The sequence below is a fragment of the Pecten maximus genome, chromosome 3, assembly GCF_902652985.1.
Source record: "Pecten maximus chromosome 3, xPecMax1.1, whole genome shotgun sequence".
NCBI classification, from domain to species: Eukaryota; Metazoa; Mollusca; class Bivalvia; order Pectinida; family Pectinidae; genus Pecten; species Pecten maximus.
This window is the reverse complement of record NC_047017.1, coordinates 24,155,321-24,179,809: the sequence shown is the minus strand read 5'-3', so window position 1 is coordinate 24,179,809 and position 24,489 is coordinate 24,155,321. Positions and strand designations below refer to the sequence as shown.

The following is a 24,489-nucleotide window of genomic DNA, read 5'->3' as shown; positions in this document are numbered from 1 at the left end:
ACGACCTTACGATCGGTCGCACCACCAGTCTTTACCTCGCAAACCACTTTCCTGGGTACAGGTAACAAAATGGCGGATATAGAAGCAATGATCGTGTGAGCAGTCGCAGGTTGCCACGACTGATCGTGCGAGCAATCGCAGGTTGCCACGACTGGTCGTGCGAGCAGTCGCAGGTTGCCACGACTGATCGTGCGAGCAGTTGCAGGTTGCCACGACTGATCATGCCATTGGTCACTGATCGCAACACTCATCGCACGATTGCCTACAATTGCCTTCGATTGATCTTGTGATCAATCTTCTCCAATCGTAAGTCATTGCGCGACCAAGCGCACCACCAATCGTACGATGACCTACCACCAGTCGTAGGACCAATCGCAGTATGCGATCGCGAATAGACATCGCAACAAACATTGCCGATCGGTCGTAACTCGGCCAAATCGCCCCCAATCGCACGATCTGGTGTGACTATAGCTTAAGGTATCAACAGTACGGATGCATTGTACATGAGTACTGCTGTATAAGGTATCCATGTTACAGATACATTGTACATGAGTACTGCTGTATAAGGTATCCACAGTACAGATACATTGTACATGAGTATTGCTGTATAAGGTATCCACAGTACACATACATTGTACATGAGTATTGCTGTATAAGGTATCCACAGTACGGATACATTGTACATGAGTATTGTTGTATAAGGTATCCATGGTACACATACATTGTAATTAACATCAGTAATGCTGTATGGCAATAGAACAGGGTGATATGTTATAATTAGTAGAGGAAGAAGACAGATCAAAAACACATCCTAGGAGTAAAAGCAAATGTGTATCATTAATAGTGCACTACAGCATTATTCTTTAATCAAACACCCGAAACATTAATATTCTGTCATAAAAAATCATTATGAATTTTTTAAGACAGCCAGTCAGATAGATCTCAATCATTTTTCTATGATTGAAGGCATATAATAGCCACCAAAAAAATATCTACTGTTAAGGTAGAGGGTCCTATCTGTAATATCAAAAAAGTCATTGTACTTAGTCTAAAACAATAAGGACAAATTTTACTGGAAGTTTGAAATACAGATACACATAGGTAACTGTAAAGAACACATGCACTTGTTTCAATGATGAGGTCGATGTCTAAATCTTGACATACTAAGTAAAGATTATTGATCCTATTATAACATCTTCAGTTGAACCTGATCTCAAGTTCTGTTAACAACAACAATAGCAAAAAACATTTCTGTATATATGTATTGATTAAACAGCTTAAAAATATAAAAAGTTGAAAAAATGCAGAGTAAAAACCAAATAAAATAAAAATAAAATTAACAAGAAAAGGAATGCAGTCATTCTGAAAGTCTTTACTAATTTACAAATTCATATTAGATTTTTGTAAGGTGTTAATGAAGCAAATCCTATGTTATCTACCTTTACACATATTTCACCCTTACTTTGTAAGCATGAGGATGTATATCTGAAGTGCTCTAGAATGTAGATGTAAGATAACAATCTAGATATACTGGATATATACATATAATGTTTAGTCCAAAATTGTACATAAACTTACTTAAATCTCGTCTTTCTGAAATGAAAAACTCTGAATGTACATCATTGTCAGGGCGACACAAATAATGTTGATCTTATACCCATACTTTGGATATTACTAATAACATTGCTTTTCAATAATTGTCAACCATTCTTCTTTTCCTGAACAGGGAATGCTTTCTTAAAAAAAGTCCATTTGAACAGCTGTTTTGAGTTATGTTATTTTACTATTTAAAGCGTAACCAAAGCCCGAAGTAATGAAATCTGACTTTATACCAACTAATCAGGAAAACTTTGTATACAAACTTATTACTATGACAACTGTGTCTATTTCCTAGTCATTTCATATTATCACTATGACAACCATGTCCATTTCCCCATTTCATATCATTACTGTTAAGGTTTATATCTATTAAACCTTGTATGTTATTTAAGAAATAATTAACGATGATTCATGTATTGTTGCAGGATATACAACGAGGACGAGGATATTTTGCAATTAAATTAATAACGAAGGCCGCAGGCCTGAGTTATTAACTAAAATTGCAAAATATCCGAGTCCGAGTTGTATATCCTGCAACAATACACGAGTCAAAGTTGATTATTTCTATTCTACCATGTACTGTTTAGTTCTGAGATCGACCTCTTTCTAATAGAAAAACGGCAAAGAAACCCCGGGAAAACCTTGTAATTTATTTCTTGAGTATTGCATTATTTTGATGATGAAATATACATGTCTTTATAGGCCCTACAGAACTACAATCAAGAACATCTATCATATGGAATTGATTTTGAAAATTAAAAAAAAAGGGATGAAAAAAGAAAAAGAAAAAATATCATAGGGAATTGATTTTGAAAATAAAAAAAAAAGGGATGAAAAAAGAAAAAGAAAAAAAAGTGGCATATGTAGGATTCGAACTCACGTCGTGATTAACATCCCACTCAACTACAGTACCCATGTTATTAACAGATGAATATTAGATACATAACATTGTAACAGCCGTGACTCACGAGCATGTGTTATTGGCAAATAATACATGGTTTACAACCAATCAAAACTGGTGTTGCATAGCAAACATGGTAGAATATTCTTTATATTATGAATGGATGTACAGAATCTAAATAACTCTATACTGTATGATATAATGAAATACACTAAAAAAATTGTAGTAACATTATAAGACTCTTTCATATGTGTATATGTAGGATAGGGATATTCCACCCGAGGGGTCACAAAATGTGGTGAAACCCGAGGCTTGCCGAGGGTTTTATCACATTTTGTGATCCCGAGGGTGGAATATCCCTATCCTACATACACACATAATGAAAGAGTCTTTTTCTCTCATATCATTACCGAATTTCTGGCGAAAGTGTCCCTCAGCCATCCATTTTCTTCAATTTTTTTAATTTCTTTATTTGACGTTTTTACTAAATATACTTGTGATATTCTGAAAGATCATACCCTATTTTGCCAAACTATGTTTGCGCACAAATTTCATTCATTTTGTGGTTAAGTGATTAACGAATGAACAATTCGCCGATAAAAATAACCGTAACTTGACCGACTTTTACGTGGCCGTGATCAAATTGTCAACATCCGAGAAAAAGAAGTTCTATCAACAATACTGAAAGCCAACGCTGAAATGAGTTTTCCAACTTCACATATAATTTGATTTGCACCTCGACATATTTAATCATTTCACAGAACACACTGTACTTTTAAATGTCAAGTCAATTTTTTTTTTATAAAATACTACGTCACTGCATGACGTCACGACTGTCATTGGAATTCCATTCATAGTTCAAGGATATTGAGAGTGATGGCGATCGAGATCGCCATCACTCTCAATATCCTTGAACTATGAATGGAATTCCAATGACAGTCGTGACGTCATGCAGTGACGTAGTATTTTATGTTTCGTGGCTGGTAATTTTAAATTCACTGTGATTTTGGCAACTTCGTGTGTGAACCAGCGAACAGTGACTCTATACGAGTATTCGATCTTTTCTGTGACATAGGATTATATGTGTTTAACCGGTTGTCTTGATGGAATGACGAAGGTAGGTCAGTCGATAGGCTAACGATGATCATATTGAAAGGCTAGGATGGCAGTTAGTTTTCATGGTTACTCTACACAAATATAGACTCTGAGTTACAATTAAAATAAATATTTTTATATGAACATCGAGGGGTGTCATTTTTACCGAATGTTCGTTCATTTAAGAGCCAATTCCCAACTTCCAAATACACAGGTTACTGAGTAGGCCTAACAGTTACTGACAGTACAGTAGAGTAAACAAATTCCAGGGCCCCCTGCTGACGCAAACGGAACCATTTCATAGGTTGTGACGTTTGACATTTTCTTTTTTATATTTTTTATGTATGGCCTTTATTTTACTTCCTGTCATTGCCAGGTGATTGTGTGTGTTTACATGTTTTTAATGACAAATGACAAATCTGTCGGGTAGGCAAGTCTGTATTGTACTGTAAGTGTTACTGTTTGTTACAGTAACGGAGTTATATGTTCGCTCAGATGAGATGTCTAATCGTTTAACCGTGTAGCCCTATTTATTTACTGCTGATATGATATATATTTATCTAAGAATGTATGTATTTTTATAGTTAAGTCCAACGATTCAAAACCGACACCGACGATAAGGACTGTCGGATGTAAACACAAGCAGACGACGTTGTGAGAGTTGTCCCCCTTGATAGCAGATTACTCCGCGCGCGTGAAATGCTATGTAAGATAGATTTATCTTACATAGCTATCTTACATGGGCAAACTCTATCCAACATGGCGAGATATGAGAGAAAAATATATCCGTATGTTTTAAGAAGAGAAGAGACCTATTCAGATTTCATTGAAATGACAGAAGAGTTCTCAACAGATCAGGAGATGTGATCACAATATTTTGTTTGATTGTGAATTAACATCCTCACATTATCTGAGACATGCAGGTCGACACCGGGAAAGTCACTGCCAAAAAGAAAGAGGTAGGTATGGGGAAAAGAAAAGGAGAAGATCGGTTCCAAGTGCTACAATGGCTACTGCATATCCATTCTAGATTTTCCCTCAAGTAGAAGACATTGCTACAAGAATCTCAACATTAGACATCTCATATATAACATGCAGTGGAAACAGAAGGACTGGGATTTGTCCAAAACTCTAAAAGGCACTTAGGCTACGTAAACAGACGGACAGTTTGAAGATATGTAATTTCTATTGTTAAACATATAAATAAATTTCAATAAATATCAGTAACATATATAACAACATTGAAATGGGACATTTATTAAATGATTATACCATCTACATCATTTTGTATACATATATTCTGACCTATGAATGGCTTTAGCTATGACCACAGTCAAACCGTCAAAGAACAGCACTCATGACACTTCAGGCTAATGGTGGCAGATCACTCAACTAATTTTCTAAATGATTCTACGAAATTTCTTTTGCGATATAACACTAGCGAGTTATCACAAATATACAGTCAAACCTGTGTATAAAGTACACCCAAGGAATAAGACAAAATGTCCTTTATATAGAGGATTACTTTTTCAGTGAGTTATGTCACTGTAGTAAAGAATGTTTCAGACATATCAGTTAAATTACAAATGAAACTCTGGGCTCCAGACAACAATATAAGAGAAGTATGAAACACCATACTGTTGTTGGAATTACACATGCATATCACATTGTTCAGTATGAGATAGTAAAACACTATTGCAGCAGATCTGGACTATCACCTCGGGTGATCGGCTTGCTCAATAACGGTAGAGCACCTGTCTAGAATTTGGAGGTGAATGTAACATAAAGCTTATAAGTGTTATAGAACCAAAAGTAAAGCATTCATAGCCCCCTCCAATGTGTTTCACACACAAAAATACTTTTTAATAATTTCCACATTTCTTCTGTAAAAAGTATGATGCTAGCGATAAAATGAGATAAAACCACACCAAATAAAAGCAAAGTGAGCAGGGACTCACAAAAATATACCTCTACCTCCTTATAAAATAAACCTGTCCACAGGTGACCTTTGACCTTAACCGACGACCACCAACATCTAATCAAGTGTAGATATTGATGGTGTGCGATGCTATAGTGTGAATATGAACAAAGTCTGTCGAGGGGTTCATAACGTATCAAGCTCAATATGGATGCATGCACAAAGTGATTATTATATATCCTCCCCTTACTAAGTTGGATGTATATAAATCTGTAATCTTTCTTTTAGAATGTATTGAAATTCAATGTAAAATGGTCTATCTTTGGTATGGTCAATAGAACAAGAACCTGATAATTGTACAGAAATCTGCGTTTACTAATGACCATGCAATCATATTTTGTGTATACTGATGGTCTGTACAGGAGTCTATTTTGTGTATACTGATGGTCTGTACAGGAGTCTATTTTGTGTATACTGACGACCTGTACAGAAGTCTATTTGTGTATACTGATGGTCTGTACAGGAGTCTATTTTGTGTATACTGATGGCCTGTACAGAAGTCTATTTGTGTATACTGATGGCCTGTACAGGAGTCTATTTTGTGTATACTGATGGCCTGTACAGGAGTCTATTTTGTATATACTGATGGTCTGTACATCAGTCTATTTTGTATATTAATGGTCTGTACAGGAGTCTATTTTGTGTATACTGATGGCCTGTACAGAAGTCTATTTTGTATATATATACTGATGGCCTGTACAGAAGTCTATTTTGTATATACTGATGGCCTGTACAGGAGTCTATTTTGTGTATACTGATGGTCTGTACATCAGTCTATTTTGTATATAATGATGGCCTGCACAGGAATCTGTGTTTATTACACATATTTTGAGTATACTGATGGTCTGTACCACAGTCTGTATTGATAGCCTGTCAAGCTGTATAAAGGTGATTACCATGTCTTACCATAACTGCCAATATCACATGCTGAATCTACATAACGACAAAGTAGATACAGCTTAACATAGTGAAGACATCAATTGTATAGAAAAATAGAGCCAAAACTTCACGACATATATCCTACATCACTCATAATCCTGTATTTAAATTAATTTTGGTATGCATTTCTTCACCTTGTCAATATTCTTTGCATTTCCATTTTACATCCTGAGGATAAAATGAAACATTATTTTACCTCATTTATCTGCAAATAAGTCCCCTTCTTATTTGAGGATAAATATGGTACAAAACTTTTACATTATGGGAGGGAGCTTATTTGAGGGTAAATACGGCACAAAACTTTTACATTATGGGAGGGAGCTTATTTGAGGATACATAAGGTACCAAACTTTTACATTATGGGAGGGAGCTTATTTGAGGGTAAATACGGTACAAAACTTTTATACTAGGGGAGGGGGTTTATTTGATGATCAATATCATAATATGTTGTCCAATAAGACAGTTATATCTTCGTGTAACAATTACATAGTAAGTTAGGGTGGATGGTGTCATTGTTTGCAAACTCTTGTAATGTACATAATTTAGGGTGGGTGGTGTTATTGTTTGCAAACTCTTGTAATGTTAAAGGCCTCCACCAAAATCCTGCTATTATCTAAAAATGTCTATTACCATTGGTTACATGTGGTGATAATAACATCTGTCTTGTAGAATGTGACATACTCACAACCTATGGTAGGTGATTTGGACAGTATTTTGTCACTGGAAGCTTTACCATTACAGTCTTTAGGGGAGATTAATAAACAGCCCATCCCCAGTGGTTTTAGAAACGTGCATTTGGATGTAGAAATGTATGTGATTTTCCTGTTAAAAAATTGTATCCCAGAGAATTTCCTGTTAAAAAATTATTTCTTCGAGAAATTTCATAGTTTTACATTTCCTGAACATCTACATAGAGAATACCTACCAAAGGGAACCTCTGGTACAGAAGGTATGATGTCGGAGGGGACCTGTGGCGTGGCCAGGGGAGTCTGTGGGCCATTAACCATCACCTGTCCTAGGTAGTGTAGCAGTTTCTGGGCTCGGTTCTGTGTCGGTTCGAAGGAGAAGAGCTGTGGATTCTCATCAATGAAGTAGGTGTCTACAGACCCTGATAGGAACTGCTGATGCTGTACTACATTCAACAGGAACGGGATGTTTGTCTGAAATAGATATTGTTCTGAATCTTTGTCATCAAATCAAATTACAAAGATATCTTATAAGAAATAAACATAATTCAGATTAATCACAATGCCAACTTCACACTTCTCATTTCTGAGAATACAGCTTTATGTAATATAAACACACTCCGACTAGAAAATAAAATCTAATGTAATTTTGAGCAATCACTAGGCCACACCACTTCCATGGTAACAGGAACAATACAATAAATGGAAATCCCCACTGTAGCAAAAGGCACTTTAGATTTTGTAAAGTAAATTTTAGCAGTTTTAAGATTTGTTTCAGAAACTATTTGACTAATCAGAGCTTTTTCTGAGGGCTTTTATGGGCTGATAAAGGGCCCGTTTCCTAATTGAAATTATTTCATATTTTAACCAAATTCCCCAAATTTGCAGTTTAATCCTGAAAATTTCTTTCCAAATTCACCAATTTTCTTCCCTAAATGAGGCAAAAAGGCTTCTTCCCAAATCAGTTAAAAAAAGACCTGATGAACAGATGGTAAGAACCCATTGGGGTATTCCTGCACCAACTGGACTGGGTGTAGGATATGAGCTCAGTTCTACATTGAAAGTCAAAAGAATACAAACTACACACATGCGTACCTTCACACCTCGGATTCTGAACTCGCGGAGAGTTCTCAACATTTTGGCACAAGCTGATGGGTGATCCCAGGCGTGGGCAATCACCTTCACTAGTAAAGAGTCATAGTAAGGGGAGATAATAGCTCCAGCAAATCCCAAAGCACCATCAAGGCGTATGCCCATTCCCTCTCCACTTCGGAATACCTGTAGGCATAGATTATACATGTTACAGAAGAAATGTTTTACTTTAAAGTTACTAGTTATCAAACAACCAATCTGGTTGTCCCACTATCCAGTCTTATTAATCAAGTAGCCTCTAATCTGGTTGTCCCACTATCGAGTCTTATTTATCAAGTCATCACTAATTTGGTTGTCCCACTATCCAGTCTTATTAATCAAGTCACCTCTAATCTGGTTGTCCAACTATCCAGTCTTATTAATCAAGTCACCTGTCATCTGATTTTCCCACTATCCAGTCTTATTAATCAAGTCACCTGTCATCTGATTTTCCCACTATCCAGTCTTATTAATCAAGTCACCTGTCATCTGGTTGTCCACTATCCAGTCTTATTAATCAAGTCACCTCTAATCTGATTTTCCCACTATCCAGTCTTATTAATCAAGTCACCTGTCATCTGGTTGTCCCACTATCCAGTCTTATTAATCAAGTAGCCTCTAATCTGGTTGTCCCACTATCGAGTCTTATTAATCAAGTCACCTGTCATCTGATTTTCCCACTATCCAGTCTTATTAATCAAGTCACCTCTAATCTGATTTTCCCACTATCCAGTCTTATTAATCAAGTCACCTGTCATCTGGTTGTCCCACTATCGAGTCTTATTAATCAAGTCACCTGTCATCTGGTTGTCCCACTATCCAGTCTTATTAATCAAGTCACCTCTAATCTGATTTTCCCACTATCGAGTCTTATTAATCAAGTCACCTCTCATCTGGTTGTCCACTATCGAGTCTTATTAATCAAGTCACCGGTCATCTGGTTGTCCACTATCGAGTCTTATTAATCAAGTCACCTCTAATCTGATTTTCCCACTATCAAGTCTTATTAATCAAGTCACCTGTCATCTGGTTGTCCCACTATCGAGTCTTATTTATCAAGTCACCTGTCATCTGGTTGTCCCACTATCGAGTCTTATTAATCTAGTCATACTGACATACCTGTCTCTAACCATGGATAATAATTTGTGAACTGCTTTTAGGCGGCCATGTTGCTGTGATATAACTGTATATAAACTCCAAATTATTATCATTATTATTTATTCAACCATTGTTTTAGGAAAATCCTAGATTTTTTTCAATGTCATATATCGCATTATTGGAGCCCTCAAACAATCATGATAATTTTGTTGGGAAAGAAAGATTGCATTTTCTGTGCAACACTAGAAGGCTCTACTCTGCAGTTAAACACACTTCATTCAAAAATTCCTTACTAAAGTAATTTACACTATTGGTATATTAGGTTTTCCAAGATTTTCGAATGAAACCTAATGTGAAGTGTTGTACATGTATGTACCTCTATGCGGCCAGTGTCTGGCTGGAAGTTTTTGGCTGGATCCTCTGTTGTCATCCTACATTGGATGGCATAACCATGGAGGTTGATGTCTTGCTGCTGAAGACCAAGCTCTGGCAGGGTGTAACCTTCTGCTATCTTTATCTGGGACTGCACCAGGTCAACTCTACAATATATAACACAATAAACTATAGTCTATACATCTAATAAGGAAACATATCTATACACAAGATCGGTAAAATTGTATATATTATACGTATAAGTAGAAAATGAATTATGTACTATGCGATGTAACACTAGGCTTGTATTTGCTTGACAAGTTTGAAATAGTTCAGAGTTTGCACTCCATGACCTCAACTATAGTATACGTACTCAACAGTAAAGTTTGTACTCTGTGACCTCTGTAATAGTACTTAATAGTATAAAGTTTGTACCCTGTGACCTCTGTAATAGTACTTAAAAGTATAAAGTTTGTACCCTGTAACCTCAATTATAGTACTTAACAGTATAAAGTTTGTACCCTGTGACCTCTGTAATAGTACTGAACAGTATAATGTTTGTACCCTGTGACCTCTGTAATAGTACAGTATAGCAACAGTATAAAGTTTGTACCCAGTGACTTCTATAAAAGTACTTAACAGTATAAATTTGCACCCTGTGACCTCTGTAATAGTACTTAAAAGTATAAAGTTTGTACGCTGTAAAGTCTGTACCCTGTGACCTCTGTAATAGTACTTAACAGTATATAGTTTGTACCTGTGACCTTTGTAGTATTGTATATTGACCAGTTTATAATATTTACCCTGTGACCTCCTCTGTGACGGTATGTTCCACTTGAAGCCTGGCATTGACCTCAATGAAGAAGTAATTTCCATCATTATCCAACAGGAATTCCACTGTCCCGGCATTCTCATAGCCAACATGCTTAGCCAATGCAACAGCATCAGCAGCCATTTGATCACGGATGGTTGGAGAAAGGTGAGGGGCAGGGGCTATCTCCACGACCTTCTGGTGACGTCGCTGGACAGAGCAGTCTCGCTCATACAAATGAACCACATTTCCTTCTCGGTCACCTGTTTAAGAAAACAAAGGTAAATTATCACATACACAAGGCCTTTTTTTTATTCTTTTTATTTACATTTGTACTCCATCTAATATTATAAATTCACAAATTTTAAATTTTCTTTTGTGATTATTGGCTTATACATAAAATTGGGTAAATCAAAACAAACATGATAATTATTTATGTTATGCTGGTAAAGTGATGACATGTTAAAAACATTTTCAAAATTAGAAATACAGGATCTGGATCAGGATCAGTACATTTTATTTTAGTTTTGATATAGCTATATGTTTAGTTACCAAGGATCTGAAGCTCTATGTGTCTGGGGCGCTCAATGAATTTCTCTAGGAACAGAGCACCATTTCCAAAGGCTGCCTCGGCTTCAGAGGAAGCTCTTTTAAAATTCTCCTCCACCTCCTAGAAACAAAAACATAATGCATGTTGACCTATAACAGTTGCAGATATTATATCATTTTGTATGAAAAGAATTACTGGTACTTGTAACATCAGAAATTTAATCAGAAAATTTGAAATAAAATATCTAATATAACTAGGGTTTACATCAAAACACCTGGCATCCCTTGTGCCCCTACTACAACTCCTCCTTATCACAACCATTGTGCTCGCCAATTCTGCCATAAGTTAGAAGAATTTTGGGAAGAGGTGTTGGGGGTTTTTGATTTCACAATTTCGATAGGTAAATTATATATTTCAGGGTTATTCCTGCAATTTTCTTTACCTGTGCCAAAAATACCACATACATCACAAAATTTTATGCAAGGGAGAAATTTTCATGGCCCAATGGCCTTCACATATTTAGAGTAATCCACACACCAACCCACCCCATGTAAATTTCCACATTTACAGAAAATTGCTAACAGGGCTTAAATTGGTAGCAAAATCAAAGCTGTTTATGACCCTGAAGAACCTCCAATGTTACAGTGGACGAGTGGTCAGGTCTTGTCCCATTTCCAACCCCCAGCTTGTGATCATAGATATACAGTGCATTCCGCTTAATTGGGTTGCCTATTTGCAGGGACTTTTTACCCGATTAACCGACTTATGCAATAAGCCGAAATGCATGTCGCCATCTTAGATTTGGTCCGTAATGGTTAAGACTTGGGTCGATTTTGGATGAAAATATTTGCGTTATTATTGTTAATAAACGGTGTTTTTGTTTGTGCTTTTACTGATGTCAGATTACTTTAACTAATTGTATAAAAATACATGTATTAAAATAATAAAACCTTAAAGATTGTTTCTTATTCGCGACACAGTACAATTGTAGCACCTCAAATCGGGGGTCATACATCCCTGTTTCATCCACGTGTTCCTAATTTGACATACGATCTAAGGACTTGCCGACAATTACAGCTAAAATCATTTATGTTTATCATAGAGACATTCTTATGTTCGCTATGAAGTTTAAAATATTCCATATTATATTCAATTGCCAAAGCACAGAGATCGGAGAAACCGAGTTTATTTACGTCGTTTCCTGTGGTATAAATTTATACGAACTTGACACTGGCAGTCACTGATAAAACAACACGAAATCCAATGTAATGTTTTTTATTAACCAGTTCTAATCCTTACCTGAATAGGAATTATAAGCTAACGTCGGGCGTCTGTCCTTTTACTGCTCGCTACTGTTTTTTTAATAACTCACCTGTGTACCGGTGTCGTCACATTTCCCCTTGGCGAACCCCTCACTTTGGATTTGCCACATACAGTAAGCGGTGATATCAATCAATCTGTATCAATGTCAGACCCAGGTCAAAACCTATTGTTTTGTTTTCTACTTCGAAGATTTTACATCCCAGAAGTAAAAGTTTAATTGTCTAGTAGCTTAATCATGCTTTTAAACCCCCATTACGTTGGCCTGCTGCTGACTCTAAAAATAACATTTAATTTTACCCACAATTCTTAATCGACTTCCTGTTGGAGAAAAACCCCACGAGGCAGAATTAACAAAAACACAGTTCTGAACATGACAAAACCCCGACATAACATTATCGTTTAAGGTAATATTTTACCGTTTTTTGACATTTTAACCATCTAAATTACCCTATTTGTTGATAAATGTCTAAAACTTAAAGAAATACGTGATGACTTTCATGAAAATCGGAGCATTTCTAATTTTTTTGTCCGATTATTCTATTCGAATAACCGAAAAATATGACTTTTCCAACCCAATTAAACGAATTTTTTTAACATGATTTAAGAGAAAATGGTTTTGGTTTTTGAAATTTTACCCAATTAAACAAAATACCCGATTAAGCGTTACCCGATTACCGTAACTGGAATGTACTGTACTCACATCAAAACTCTTGACTACTCTCATTCCCCTTCCGCCTCCTCCATAGGCAGCCTTGAAGATGACAGGCAGGCCATACTGCTTACAGAACTCCCGGGCTTCCTCTACCGACTGTACAGGACTATCAGTCCCAGGCACTACCTGTACACCTACAACATATGCATTGATACTACTTAGTAATGTATTGTTTTGCATTACAAAATCTAAAATAATCTTCAAAACTATTAATAATAGGTTTCTTTTTATCTAGATCTATCTAGTTTATACTGTTTTATACTTGCCAATCCTTCCAATTTTTACCATCAATTTACATGTGTTATCAGTAATCTTTTATATTGTTCATAATTTAAAAACTATACCAGAATTTAAGCAGCTTAAAATAAGTTGTTTTAATGTCTTAGTTTGTCAAAAGGAAATTTATCAATGTGAAATTCTGAGAATTGAACATTTCAACACATGCAATCTACCCAATGGAATTTTCAAGAAGTTTGCAATATGTTACAAACTCAAAAGCCAGGAGATGGACAAACCTGCACTAATGGCCGCCTGTCTGGCCTCAACTTTGTCCCCCATCTTGCGTACCACTTCTGGGGACGGACCAACAAACTTGATCCCTTCATTTATTATTGACTGTGCAAAGTCGGACCTTTCTGATAAGAAGCCGTATCCAGGATGTATGGCATCTACATCATTCTCCTAAAGACAACAGGAAGACATAAAATAAAGGTAAACACATATCTAATCACCATTGTCAATGAGTAAGAAGTCTCATCATATGGTATTTGTTAATGAATACAAAGTCAATTTTAAAGTATCAAAACCATTACTTACTGGTATTATTCTTAATCAAAAGAATCACAAAATGTATGGCATTCCCACTGGTAATGAAACATATTCAAATGTATTATCCCTGCAAAAATTCAGTTTCTAACCACCTGGTATCTGTGTGTTTATAGCTGCAATTTTTGTGGAAGTGCTTGGACAAAGATATTTATGTCTGTATTTGTGGAGAAGTTGCAGCCATTTAATGGCAAAGCTGTGCACCGGCCTTGTTGAGTGACCGTGTATGTAATCCCCCAACATCAAACTTTCATTCTAGTCAGCACATCATAGTGCTTGGATGATATATAATATATATATATATATATATATTAAAATAGAAATAAAATGATGAAATCAACACAGTAATTCGCTATCGCTAATGTTTCAAGGCCATCTTCAAGCAATTATTTATTTACTAGGCAACGTAAATGACAGTATGACATTATAAACATAACAGCAGGAGAGGTAATAATGTTACTGCTGATAATTAAGGTATCACATCACTTAATACACTGTAAAATACATAATACATTAAAATATATATATTCAAGAACTCTTTTCAAACAAAGTATTGTCTTATTTATGCATGAAGTAACAGGTTGTGACCTGCCACGACCTTGACTAACCTTGGCTATCCTGATGATGTCAGGAATACTGAGATAAGCAGCCACAGGAGGCAAACTCTTGCCTACGATATAGGATTCATCAGCCTTCTGTCGGTGCAGGTGCATCATGTCCTGCTCCGAGTAGATTGCCACAGTGCGAATATTCATCTCCGTACATGCTCGGAACACACGGATGGCAATCTCACCTGCAAAAAGACCCATGTTTTCATAGGAAAATCTTAGTGAATCTATTGTGATAAGTTGGATTAAATCATCAGTGTTTGAAAGTACAGAATTAGAACTGTACATTGTATATCTACAGTAAATCTGCAGTGAAAGCTTCTCATTAAATTTGACATTACTGGAATACCTGTCAATATCAAAGCTTAAGTACAATGTATGACAGTTTTTTGTTTTGTTTCCGCTTTTGTTTTTCAGTCTGGGTCATTAAAATATTTATTACGATATCCAATATCATTACATATAAATGTACTCTTATCTTGATGGGGGCACCTGTTATTTACATATTGCAGTATTCAATTGATTATTGAATATGACATACTTTTTTTCATATTTACTTTCTGTAGCAATGCATCAATATAACAAAAATGAAGTTGATTTTATATAGAGACATTCTGTTCATATAATAGTGATAAGTCCCCTTCATCTATTGATAGAGTGTAATAAATCTGATCAAAATGCATTCAGGCATTCTGGACAAGCATGATTTTAAAGATTTTCTGATTATACAAAATTAAGTCCTATTTATCCAATAATGCTTGAAACCATATCTCCTCAAAATGCTTTTATCCCCACGACAGAAAATCATTTTAAATATTCACCTTCAAATTTCCCTCTGAACAAGGTAAGCTAGAGTTGATCAATGAACAAAACACCATGGTTTTAGCTCACAAGGTTCAAAGGATCATTGGAAATTTACCTGGTACCCAAATCTCTTTGCTATTCACCTGAATTTACATACAGTATTTCAAGAAATTATGGTTAAAACCCCATCTTCTTGTTCCCCCTCCCAAATTTAAATCTTCAATTCTATGATACATATTTTCGGAGAGAGAAAAAAAATGCCCAAAAGCACTAATTTGGCAGAGTACATCAGTAAAGCTTAGCAATACCTACTGTAATTTTTACTTAAAAACTAATACATGTACAAATAAAAAAACACAAATTATGCTTTATGAACATGTTCATTGCAAACAAATTTAACCGTATTTAAAATATCATTTATATATTGGACGAGTATGTATATTACTGGCTGAGCATCCTTAAGGTATAAGATGATGGCTAAATAATGAAATTATTCTGCTACAGTAAGCGCTTATGTTCTTCTCTCTAGGAAGATCAATACTATGCGATGCATTGTTTCAATAACTTGACCTTAAGATGACTTTCACTTTCAGCACACTGTAAACACTACTTATACACAACACTTTTTATATGAAATACGAAAATCATCTTAAAATGTGACTAATTGATTCAGATTTATTATTACAGAGCAAACAAATCCATTAGCCAAAATCTATCCAAAAGAGATTTGTGACGTGAGAAAAAAAGAATTGAGTAATCTATTTGTAGCGATGTTCTGAAGGGGTATTGATTTGAGCTTTCAGTGCTATGGAGTGACAGTGGTGGGGCCTAAACAATCAGCCTGCTGGTAGAGATATAGGAGGCTGTGATGATGTCTATGGAGTGGTATTGATCAGATATGGACAGGTGAAGAGCATTAAAAGCCTCACTGAGCAACAGTACTGACTTATAATTATACCACCCCATCTATTATTATCTGTCTAGGACCATATCTACCATTAGTGTGATAGCCTGTAATCGTCTCTTATATGGACAAGACAAAATTAGGATACAAACATATTAGTTGTGTAAATAGTAGGAAATCTTTGATATGCTCTGCCCATTTTTTGTGTACGTCGATCGCGATCATGACATCAGTCGAAGGTTATAATTAAATAATTAATGACAATTCAACAATAAGATAGTCTAGAGTTCACAAATCCATCACAGAATAAGGAAGCTAGGATTACAGGTCTACTTTAGTCAAAGTGTTACTCTCAAGGAGTCATAATTTAATTTTGCTTGTAACAAGCATTTTCAATGGCTCAAAAAATTATGTTATCATCTCATAACATAAAAAAAACTGTGACGTCAGCAGAGTAATCGTTGTTCACAGGATTTTGTATTTATCGATGTGTTATTAAATATCTGGAGCAAAATAAACATGTTAAACTTAATGAAAATGTTTCTTATCATTGTTAATTAAATTATAAGGGTTAACTGCAAGCGGTTTATGAAAAGAGTACACTCCAGTTTTTTGTGTTATCGCTCAATAACGTAAAAAAAATATTACAGTTAACCCTTAAATAACGCTGTACATATCCTCAGATAAGTTAATCCTCCATGGTCACCTGTAAAAATTTAGTACTGTATCTATATCCTCATATAAGCCCCCTCACCTGGCGTAAGTATCTATCCTAAAATAAGCCCCCCTCACTTAGCGTAAAAGTTTAGCACTGTATTTATCCACAAATAAGCCCTTCCACCTACAGTAAAGGTTCAGTATTGTAAATATCCTCAAATAAGCCCCGGCCCTCACCTAGTGTAAAAGTTAAGTTATACAGATAAGTTAGAGAAGGCTTATCAAAATTTTGTGAACCCCATTTAGCTTATGCAATTGGAAAACAGATGATTCTGCCAAAATGAAGAAGAGTGTTGATTTGTATACAGGGACTTATTTGCAGATAAATCTAGTATGAACAAACCCCTAGTACCTTCAATAGCCCAGTATAATGAATCTGATCTTGAAACAAAATGATCATGAAAAAACAACAACAGTACAAGGAGTTCAGTATATATCCTCATATAATTGTTGATTTTTTGCTCTAATATTGTGCACTTTTATATGCATGTATGTTGATCTGAAGGTTGAAAATATGAACTCCATGTTGTAGTTGTATTATGTCTCCTATACAATGATAAGTAAGAGACCCCGATATCTCCAGAAGATGACCTGTCTCTGATCTTAGTGGAGTGATTGAGCTGCTGAATGTTACAACATCACCTATCCTCACACAGCCAATCTATGGTAGAAGCTGTGGATATTTTTGACTAAAGGCAATCTAATGTCAGAAATTGTTTCTTCAAAGGCCCAGCTAGGACTCGAGTCGAAAATTCCCATGTAAGTTCTATTTTTATGATAAACATACATTGTACATGTATGAATGTGTGAAAAACTAATCAAATGATTCCAAGCATATTATTGGTGTAAATGACATCAAGGTATCATTACCTAAACAATTAGGCAAAATATTTATTTATATATATATATATATATAATAATAATAATACATCCGATATTGATTTTCAACATTGGGAACAGTTGACAACATATTAGTCACACCTGAGCTACCATAATATATTGAAAAACAAGCCAGATATCATATACCATATACAAGTATTAAATATCTCAGTAAATTTAAATGTATATGAAGCAGCGACACACGTCCCATATATTAAATCTGTTATAAACCACCATGGCTTTCTATCATTACCTCTGTTGGCCACCATCAGTTTCTTAATCACCCGTTCATCAGTCTTCTGCACAGCACCTGCACTCTGTGCCGAGTACGGCGCCACCCCTTTTGGAAGTCGGAAGCCATGACAGGGCTTGCGTGTGGCCCCTACTTCTGACAACAGTTGGTTCCTTGCTCCTATACAGAGTTTAGAAACCTTTGCCTGCAGTCGCAGCATCCCAGCTGTCCAGTTGTCACCTTTATTTTTTCTCCTCCACCGGCCTCAGAATCCTGGACAAGGCTATTCTAATGAATCTGAAACAAGAAAAGACTCGCAAAAATGAGCAGTTCTAATTAACACTTGAGTAACAAAAAGCATAATAAAGTGTGTCCTTTTCAATATGAATTGATTCCTCCACTAGGGATCAAAACTGGAACATCTGACTTACCCTTCTTATTCTTAACTGATCATGATCAAGCAACGAGAAGTTCTTTGTGTTAATAATGTATGTTGCACTGGTATTTACCAGGATCTCACTTGTTTCCTACATTTCACCACATTTGGAAACTTCTACTTAATCCTATACCACTTCCTTGTGAGAGAAGAAAATGTCGAACAATGTCACTGAAGATCCTTTGGGAAACATGAGCTAAAATCAGTCTAATGTCAGGGATATGTTAAGCACTGAATTTCATACCATCATCATTAAAAAAGGTAGTGTGGTAAAACCAACACAGGAGGCGGAGGAGTCCAACACAAGTTTACGGAATCCTTTGTGTTGATGCTCCATCCCTTATCTATTTGTCATCATCATTATGTTACACCTTCATTCCTTAGATAACATCATTAATAAAGTGATTAATATTGCTGTTACAACACTTTGCATGTACTGGATTGATTCTTCTGGAATCAATTTCTGCATGTACCAGCTAGCCAAAGTAAATATGTAGGGGATAGTATGTGTCACTGTTGTTCAGCATGAAAGTTTCATTGAATGCCTTTTTTTATTTGAAAAACAGACGCTTGATAATGATAAGTTAAACACCACTATCCATGGAGATGAAGGTCAAAGTTTGATCTCTGATTATTTATATGGAGATCAGAAAACTACTTTAACTTGGAGGTGGTCAGGTACGTGGCACAGAGGTAGCCAATTGCAAGATGGCTGAATTCCAATCCCCTACCAGACATGAGAAGGTATGGGGGCACCTGCTTGACCACATTTTTTTTTTTTTTCGGAAACTTTGGTTTTCCTCCCACAGTAAGACCCTGTCATGCATCATTCCGGGATACATGTGACTTGTTTTGAATTGTTACAAGCATGATTATATTACTATAAGTTAATATAACTTGTCATATATATAATATGACTATATATTACACATTCTGGTTGACACTTGTACCCTGGCATAAAAATCTTAAAATCTTAAAATGCTTCCTTCTGAATTTCCAATCTTATGAATTTTCATATTTAAGCACTGACGATTCTTATAAACAAGACTTAGTTTTACATTCATTATTCAACATATACCATATCTATTTCTAAATCAAATTTAAAGGTGTAATATCTGTTCTAATCCATCAATCAAGATTCCATTATGTAATTAAATATTGTATTTGCATTATAATATGACCTATCTATACAAAAACGTCCAAGATAAACATTTACTTGTTCTAAGACTGCATCAACCGATCGACTGCTAATTGTATAATGAGGAACATGAGAAGATATTCATTGAGGACTGCATGGGTACATCAGGTAGATCTAATATAGACAAGCCACCATATATGTGTGTAGGTAAAGATATTATATGATACTAATTATCTTACAAATGACATCTGTACATATATATAAATAGCTACTTACCATAATATAAAGATTATCTTTTCATCACTGTCTGCAGTACTAATTCTAACGTGTCCTTCAGAGTCTTGTTTACAACATTAACATATATCTAGAGTAGACTGTAAATACGTAACACTGCATCCTGTTTACAGGTAAGAGTCCAAAGTCCACAAACATAATAGACTCTTTCCTTTATTCCATATGTTACCGGCTAGACAGTTTCATTAGTGCTATCAATAATGTCAATCAGAAAAGGACAATTTCATTTACATATTAGTGAATCTATGGCATACAGACAAAGAAACAGTTTAGTTGATATTTGAGTCAGTGGAGGACCTCTGAACAACAGAAGGACAGACTTTTTCAAGGAAATAATTCATCAATATTGATATTTGAGATCTTTAATTCAAACTGAACTTTTGATATATTTACCATATTCATATAGGCTGTAACATAACGTCATAGGTCAACATATATATACCTTGCAAGAAACTGGGTGGATGGACTGACAGGCAAACAGAGAACAACAGAGAAGAAACCACAGCCCCCCCCCCCCCCCCCCCCCCTTTTAGACAATATGCTCTACTTTATCCAGTAAATTAAGTTTAACACTGAAAAAAGTTCAATTCATAGTCATCTTGCATTTCATCTGCCAGAAGTCCAAAATCACTTGTAATGTTTATATTCATTTCTACCACAATACCCTGTGTTATTCAACTCTCAGACCATCAGTTAATCATTACAGCTGTTGATTAACAATCTGTTTATACCACGTGCACATGTGGTGTAAACTCTGTTCGCATTTTGATTGGCTAACACGGTGAACTTTGACCCAAGCTGCAATTGTTATTGACGTCATCAATAATCTAATGATGTCACATCACCGGGTCCTGGACGTCACCGGTACACTTTATTTGCATACGCGAAATTTTACTTGGCCACATTTCCCTTTGATTCATGCCAATATTATTGTGGTAGAAACAGGTCACACGACTCGAAGTTGTTGGATATGGAATTTAGTTCACACTCGTAAGTTATTTTTCAAAAGTTGCAAAAAACACTCGCTAAAGCTCGTGTCTTTTGTAACTTTTAAAAAATAACTTACACGTGTGAAATAAATTCCAGATCAAACAACCACTCGTTGTGTAACCTCTATATATATCCAGGTATGTATCCTGGTACTTTCAATTGTAATAATTTACAAAAAGTTTAAAATCTTAACATTTTTGGTAGGAACTCATTTGAGTCTACCCTACATGAACATGTACCATGCATGGCCAGGGTGGTATAATTAATACATTGGAGTGGGTGACACAGGTACCATAATACACCAGTTTCTCATAGTGGCACTTTAATTGTGTAGATTATAATGTATCAAGTTAACAACGGTACTATTTCGTTTTATTCTGGTTGTTTCTTTGTTACATGCATGTAACTGTGTGGGATTGTTGGATTACATCATCATGTCTTTCAGATGATAATAGTATCAAATACAGTACATTTCTTGCAGATAACCCAGACACTCAATTAAAATATAACACTGAATGCAGATATAAACAATTTTGTTGAATTATGGACCAGTAAAAAAAAATACCAATGTCAGGTCTTTCTGACAATATTCAGTGCATATTGTTTTACACTTACTTCCAGTTGTGTATATAGGTAATTTATGATAACATACCCATTGCAGCTATCATCATGCAACTTCACATTTCTAAGTATCTCTTTATACAGCATATGCATGATGCAATTTCTAAATGAACTTGACCTTCAACCTTCAGTGTCCTTATACCTTTTGTGACTTGATCTGGTAAGTTTTTGTATACAGTATATTTAGGTCTGTTATGATGAGACAAATACAGTAGCTATTGTCACGCATTATGGTATTTCAGATCTGTTGTGATGAGACAAATATAGTAGCGCTATTGTACGTCACATATATCAACTTGTTTATGTTACTCTATTTAGAGCAGCATGCATTGCAAAGAGCTTTTGTAACCTTGACCTTTGACATTGACCTCCATAGGCTTCAGTCTGTTAATATCTCAGCTGTATCTTTAATTTTTTGATTCTCACTTTCTCTACATGTATATCTACGTGTATACTGTTTGTTATAAGATATCAAGTGTTGACAACTGGAGCATCAATTTTAAAATCCTCTATTTAGATAAATATGCAAACTGAGTTGTTTTTCTCTTAGATTCACAGATGCAAAATGAATTATTTATATAAAACTTTAAAAGCATTTAATAGATCACATTGGTATATGCTAATAACCTTTTAGCTGATTCACACATATACACTACCACCTGTATCCACAGGTATGATGTATGTACAAATTCACTTATCAAGTCAATCATTCTTCAATACATACGTATACATCTCTTCAATCCTGAACAAAATCCTTTTATTTTTGAAGTTTATAGTCTGAAGAAACAGATCAGACTGAATCAATTACAATCTTAGCATATAGGCAGATTTACATTTGACATAATAAATGCAGTAAAAATTTTGAAGCATTAACGAAACATTGTGTCAATGACACCTAAAATCTAGACCTTGTGTATGTACATGTGTGTAATTTATAAAATTATATAATTGTCTCAGCTTATCAAGAAATTTGAGAAGTTATTAGACTAGATAAATCAATATCTGATTGCTTAATTAATACATTTTGTACATTTTTAATATACATGCAGCCTGTCTGTCACAGCAGAGCGAATACACAAAGGAAATTTAATACTTATATAATATTTATGATATATTTTACCATAGCCATTGCAGCACTATATATAATATCTTTGCATTAAATTGCACTATAATTATTATGTGTATCTAATTAATGTATGTAATCAGGGTTTTCAATAAAAATATTTGTAAAAGGCTACAAATGAATAGTAACAGGTATACATGTATCTGAGGATTACGATAATATGTTTTTAGACATTTTTTTTTAAAAGTGAATTAAGTCATTTGAACCGGCCAAAACACCATTCTAACCAGTTAATTTGGCCGGCGACCGGTTCTAAATGAAAACACTGTTAAATGTTTAAGAATTACACACACACATTTATATAGTAAAACATGTGTTGACCGTGTTCGTAAGTTAGACTTGCCAGGACCAGGTAATATCCATCAATTACATCAGGTCTGTGTAATCTTGTAATTATAAAGTTATACAGGTATACATGTACCTGTTGTATACCTAGAGTACAAAACGTGTCACCTTGTTAATTATAAGATACTAGCGATTTTCTAACACTTTAGTATGGAAATTTCTGCCTAGCTAAATAGGTAGTGTGTCAGACTATATATATATAGCTATGAGCCAGGGTCCCCGGTTTGATCTCTAGCAGTAGGCATAGGAATGATTAATGACCTCTGATGAGATTTAAGAAATCAAGAAGTGGCATATGCATGGGGCCAGTTTCTACCAGCAGAAAAGTGAATAAAACAAAATGCTTCAGTGCAGCCATAATTTAGTTTTGCGTATTATAGTGACAGTCACATAATTATTTTAATTTGGGAATGTTTTCATTTCAGAAACTGTGAGAGTAAATCATTATCAGAATAGAATCAGTCACTTTGCATAGGGAATGGGATTGTTTTTCTGACCCCATTACACCGTAAAAAAAACCACTGGATATGCAGAATTTTGAGTGATCTAGCCAAGTCTCATCTCCTCTACTGAAGCAAAAACCTAGCCTTGTTTTAAGCATTGTACATGTGTGATCAGTTAAATGAGACTAAGAAAAAAGAGTCTACCAGGCAAATGGAAGTGGGATATGGATATCCTACACATGAACAGCTAAATACAAACAAACATAAATGTCACATATATAGATATACCGGAAGGAAGTTTTTATAGCTCCTGTGTATACATTCTGGTAGGAAGTCATTCACAGGTGAATAACAAACAGTTTTAGACACTCATACATGATATCTCATGCATATGTACAACCTGCTACAAGGACATCAGTGTTTCAATATATATAGGTCATTGCACTTTCAATATAAAAATTCCACAAAAGAACACTGCACACCATTTTTTTGCATCTTTTAGATTTTAATCCAAGTAGAATTTAAGTTCTTCATCATGTGTATTACAATTACATTTCAGAGGTCTTCATTGTTCTGTTGTTGAACAATTTAAGTTCATGTTGGACTTTGAACTTTGTAAGCAGATCAACCAAAGGTACATGCACCAGCTGTGCAAAATAAAAGGTTGTTAAGTTCATAAATCTAGTATCTTTAACTATCTTATGATATATATGCTTTCAGTATAAATTCAAAGTGTGATAAGAAATGAGAATTGATTTAACATAATGGATAAAGGCCCGTAATGTTGACATAATTTTGATAGTATTTATCAAATAAATGGCGAAAGAGATTCACAGATAATCCTAGTGAAAGTAAATTAAAACTACAATTAATTAATGATTATTTCAAGTAAATTAAAACTACAATTAATTGGTGATTTTTTTCAAGTACCAGGT

At 35.0% G+C, this 24,489-nt stretch overlaps 1 protein-coding gene across 4 annotated transcripts in view; it reads right to left on the bottom strand.

Moving 5' to 3' along the window:
- The window catches only part of LOC117323649 (pyruvate carboxylase, mitochondrial-like), a 47,421-nt gene that overhangs the window by 19,934 nt on the left and 2,998 nt on the right, over positions 1 to 24,489 (bottom strand). For 2 of the 4 annotated variants that reach the window (XM_033878978.1, XM_033878980.1), the window contains exons 2-11: positions 18,186 to 18,461; positions 14,629 to 14,813; positions 13,711 to 13,876; positions 13,184 to 13,329; positions 11,163 to 11,280; positions 10,603 to 10,873; positions 9,804 to 9,966; positions 8,294 to 8,476; positions 7,438 to 7,672; positions 1,579 to 1,593 (exon numbers count right to left, since the gene is read on the bottom strand). In XM_033878978.1, coding sequence (XP_033734869.1) covers positions 1,579 to 1,593; positions 7,438 to 7,672; positions 8,294 to 8,476; positions 9,804 to 9,966; positions 10,603 to 10,873; positions 11,163 to 11,280; positions 13,184 to 13,329; positions 13,711 to 13,876; positions 14,629 to 14,813; positions 18,186 to 18,384 — 1,681 coding nt within the window. In that variant the 5' untranslated portion in view covers positions 18,385 to 18,461. Of the gene's footprint in view, positions 1 to 1,578; positions 1,594 to 7,437; positions 7,673 to 8,293; positions 8,477 to 9,803; positions 9,967 to 10,602; positions 10,874 to 11,162; positions 11,281 to 13,183; positions 13,330 to 13,710; positions 13,877 to 14,628; positions 14,814 to 18,185; positions 18,462 to 20,014; positions 20,082 to 24,489 lie in introns of those variants that run through there. The other 2 variants (XM_033878979.1, XM_033878981.1) reach the window with 2 other exon arrangements.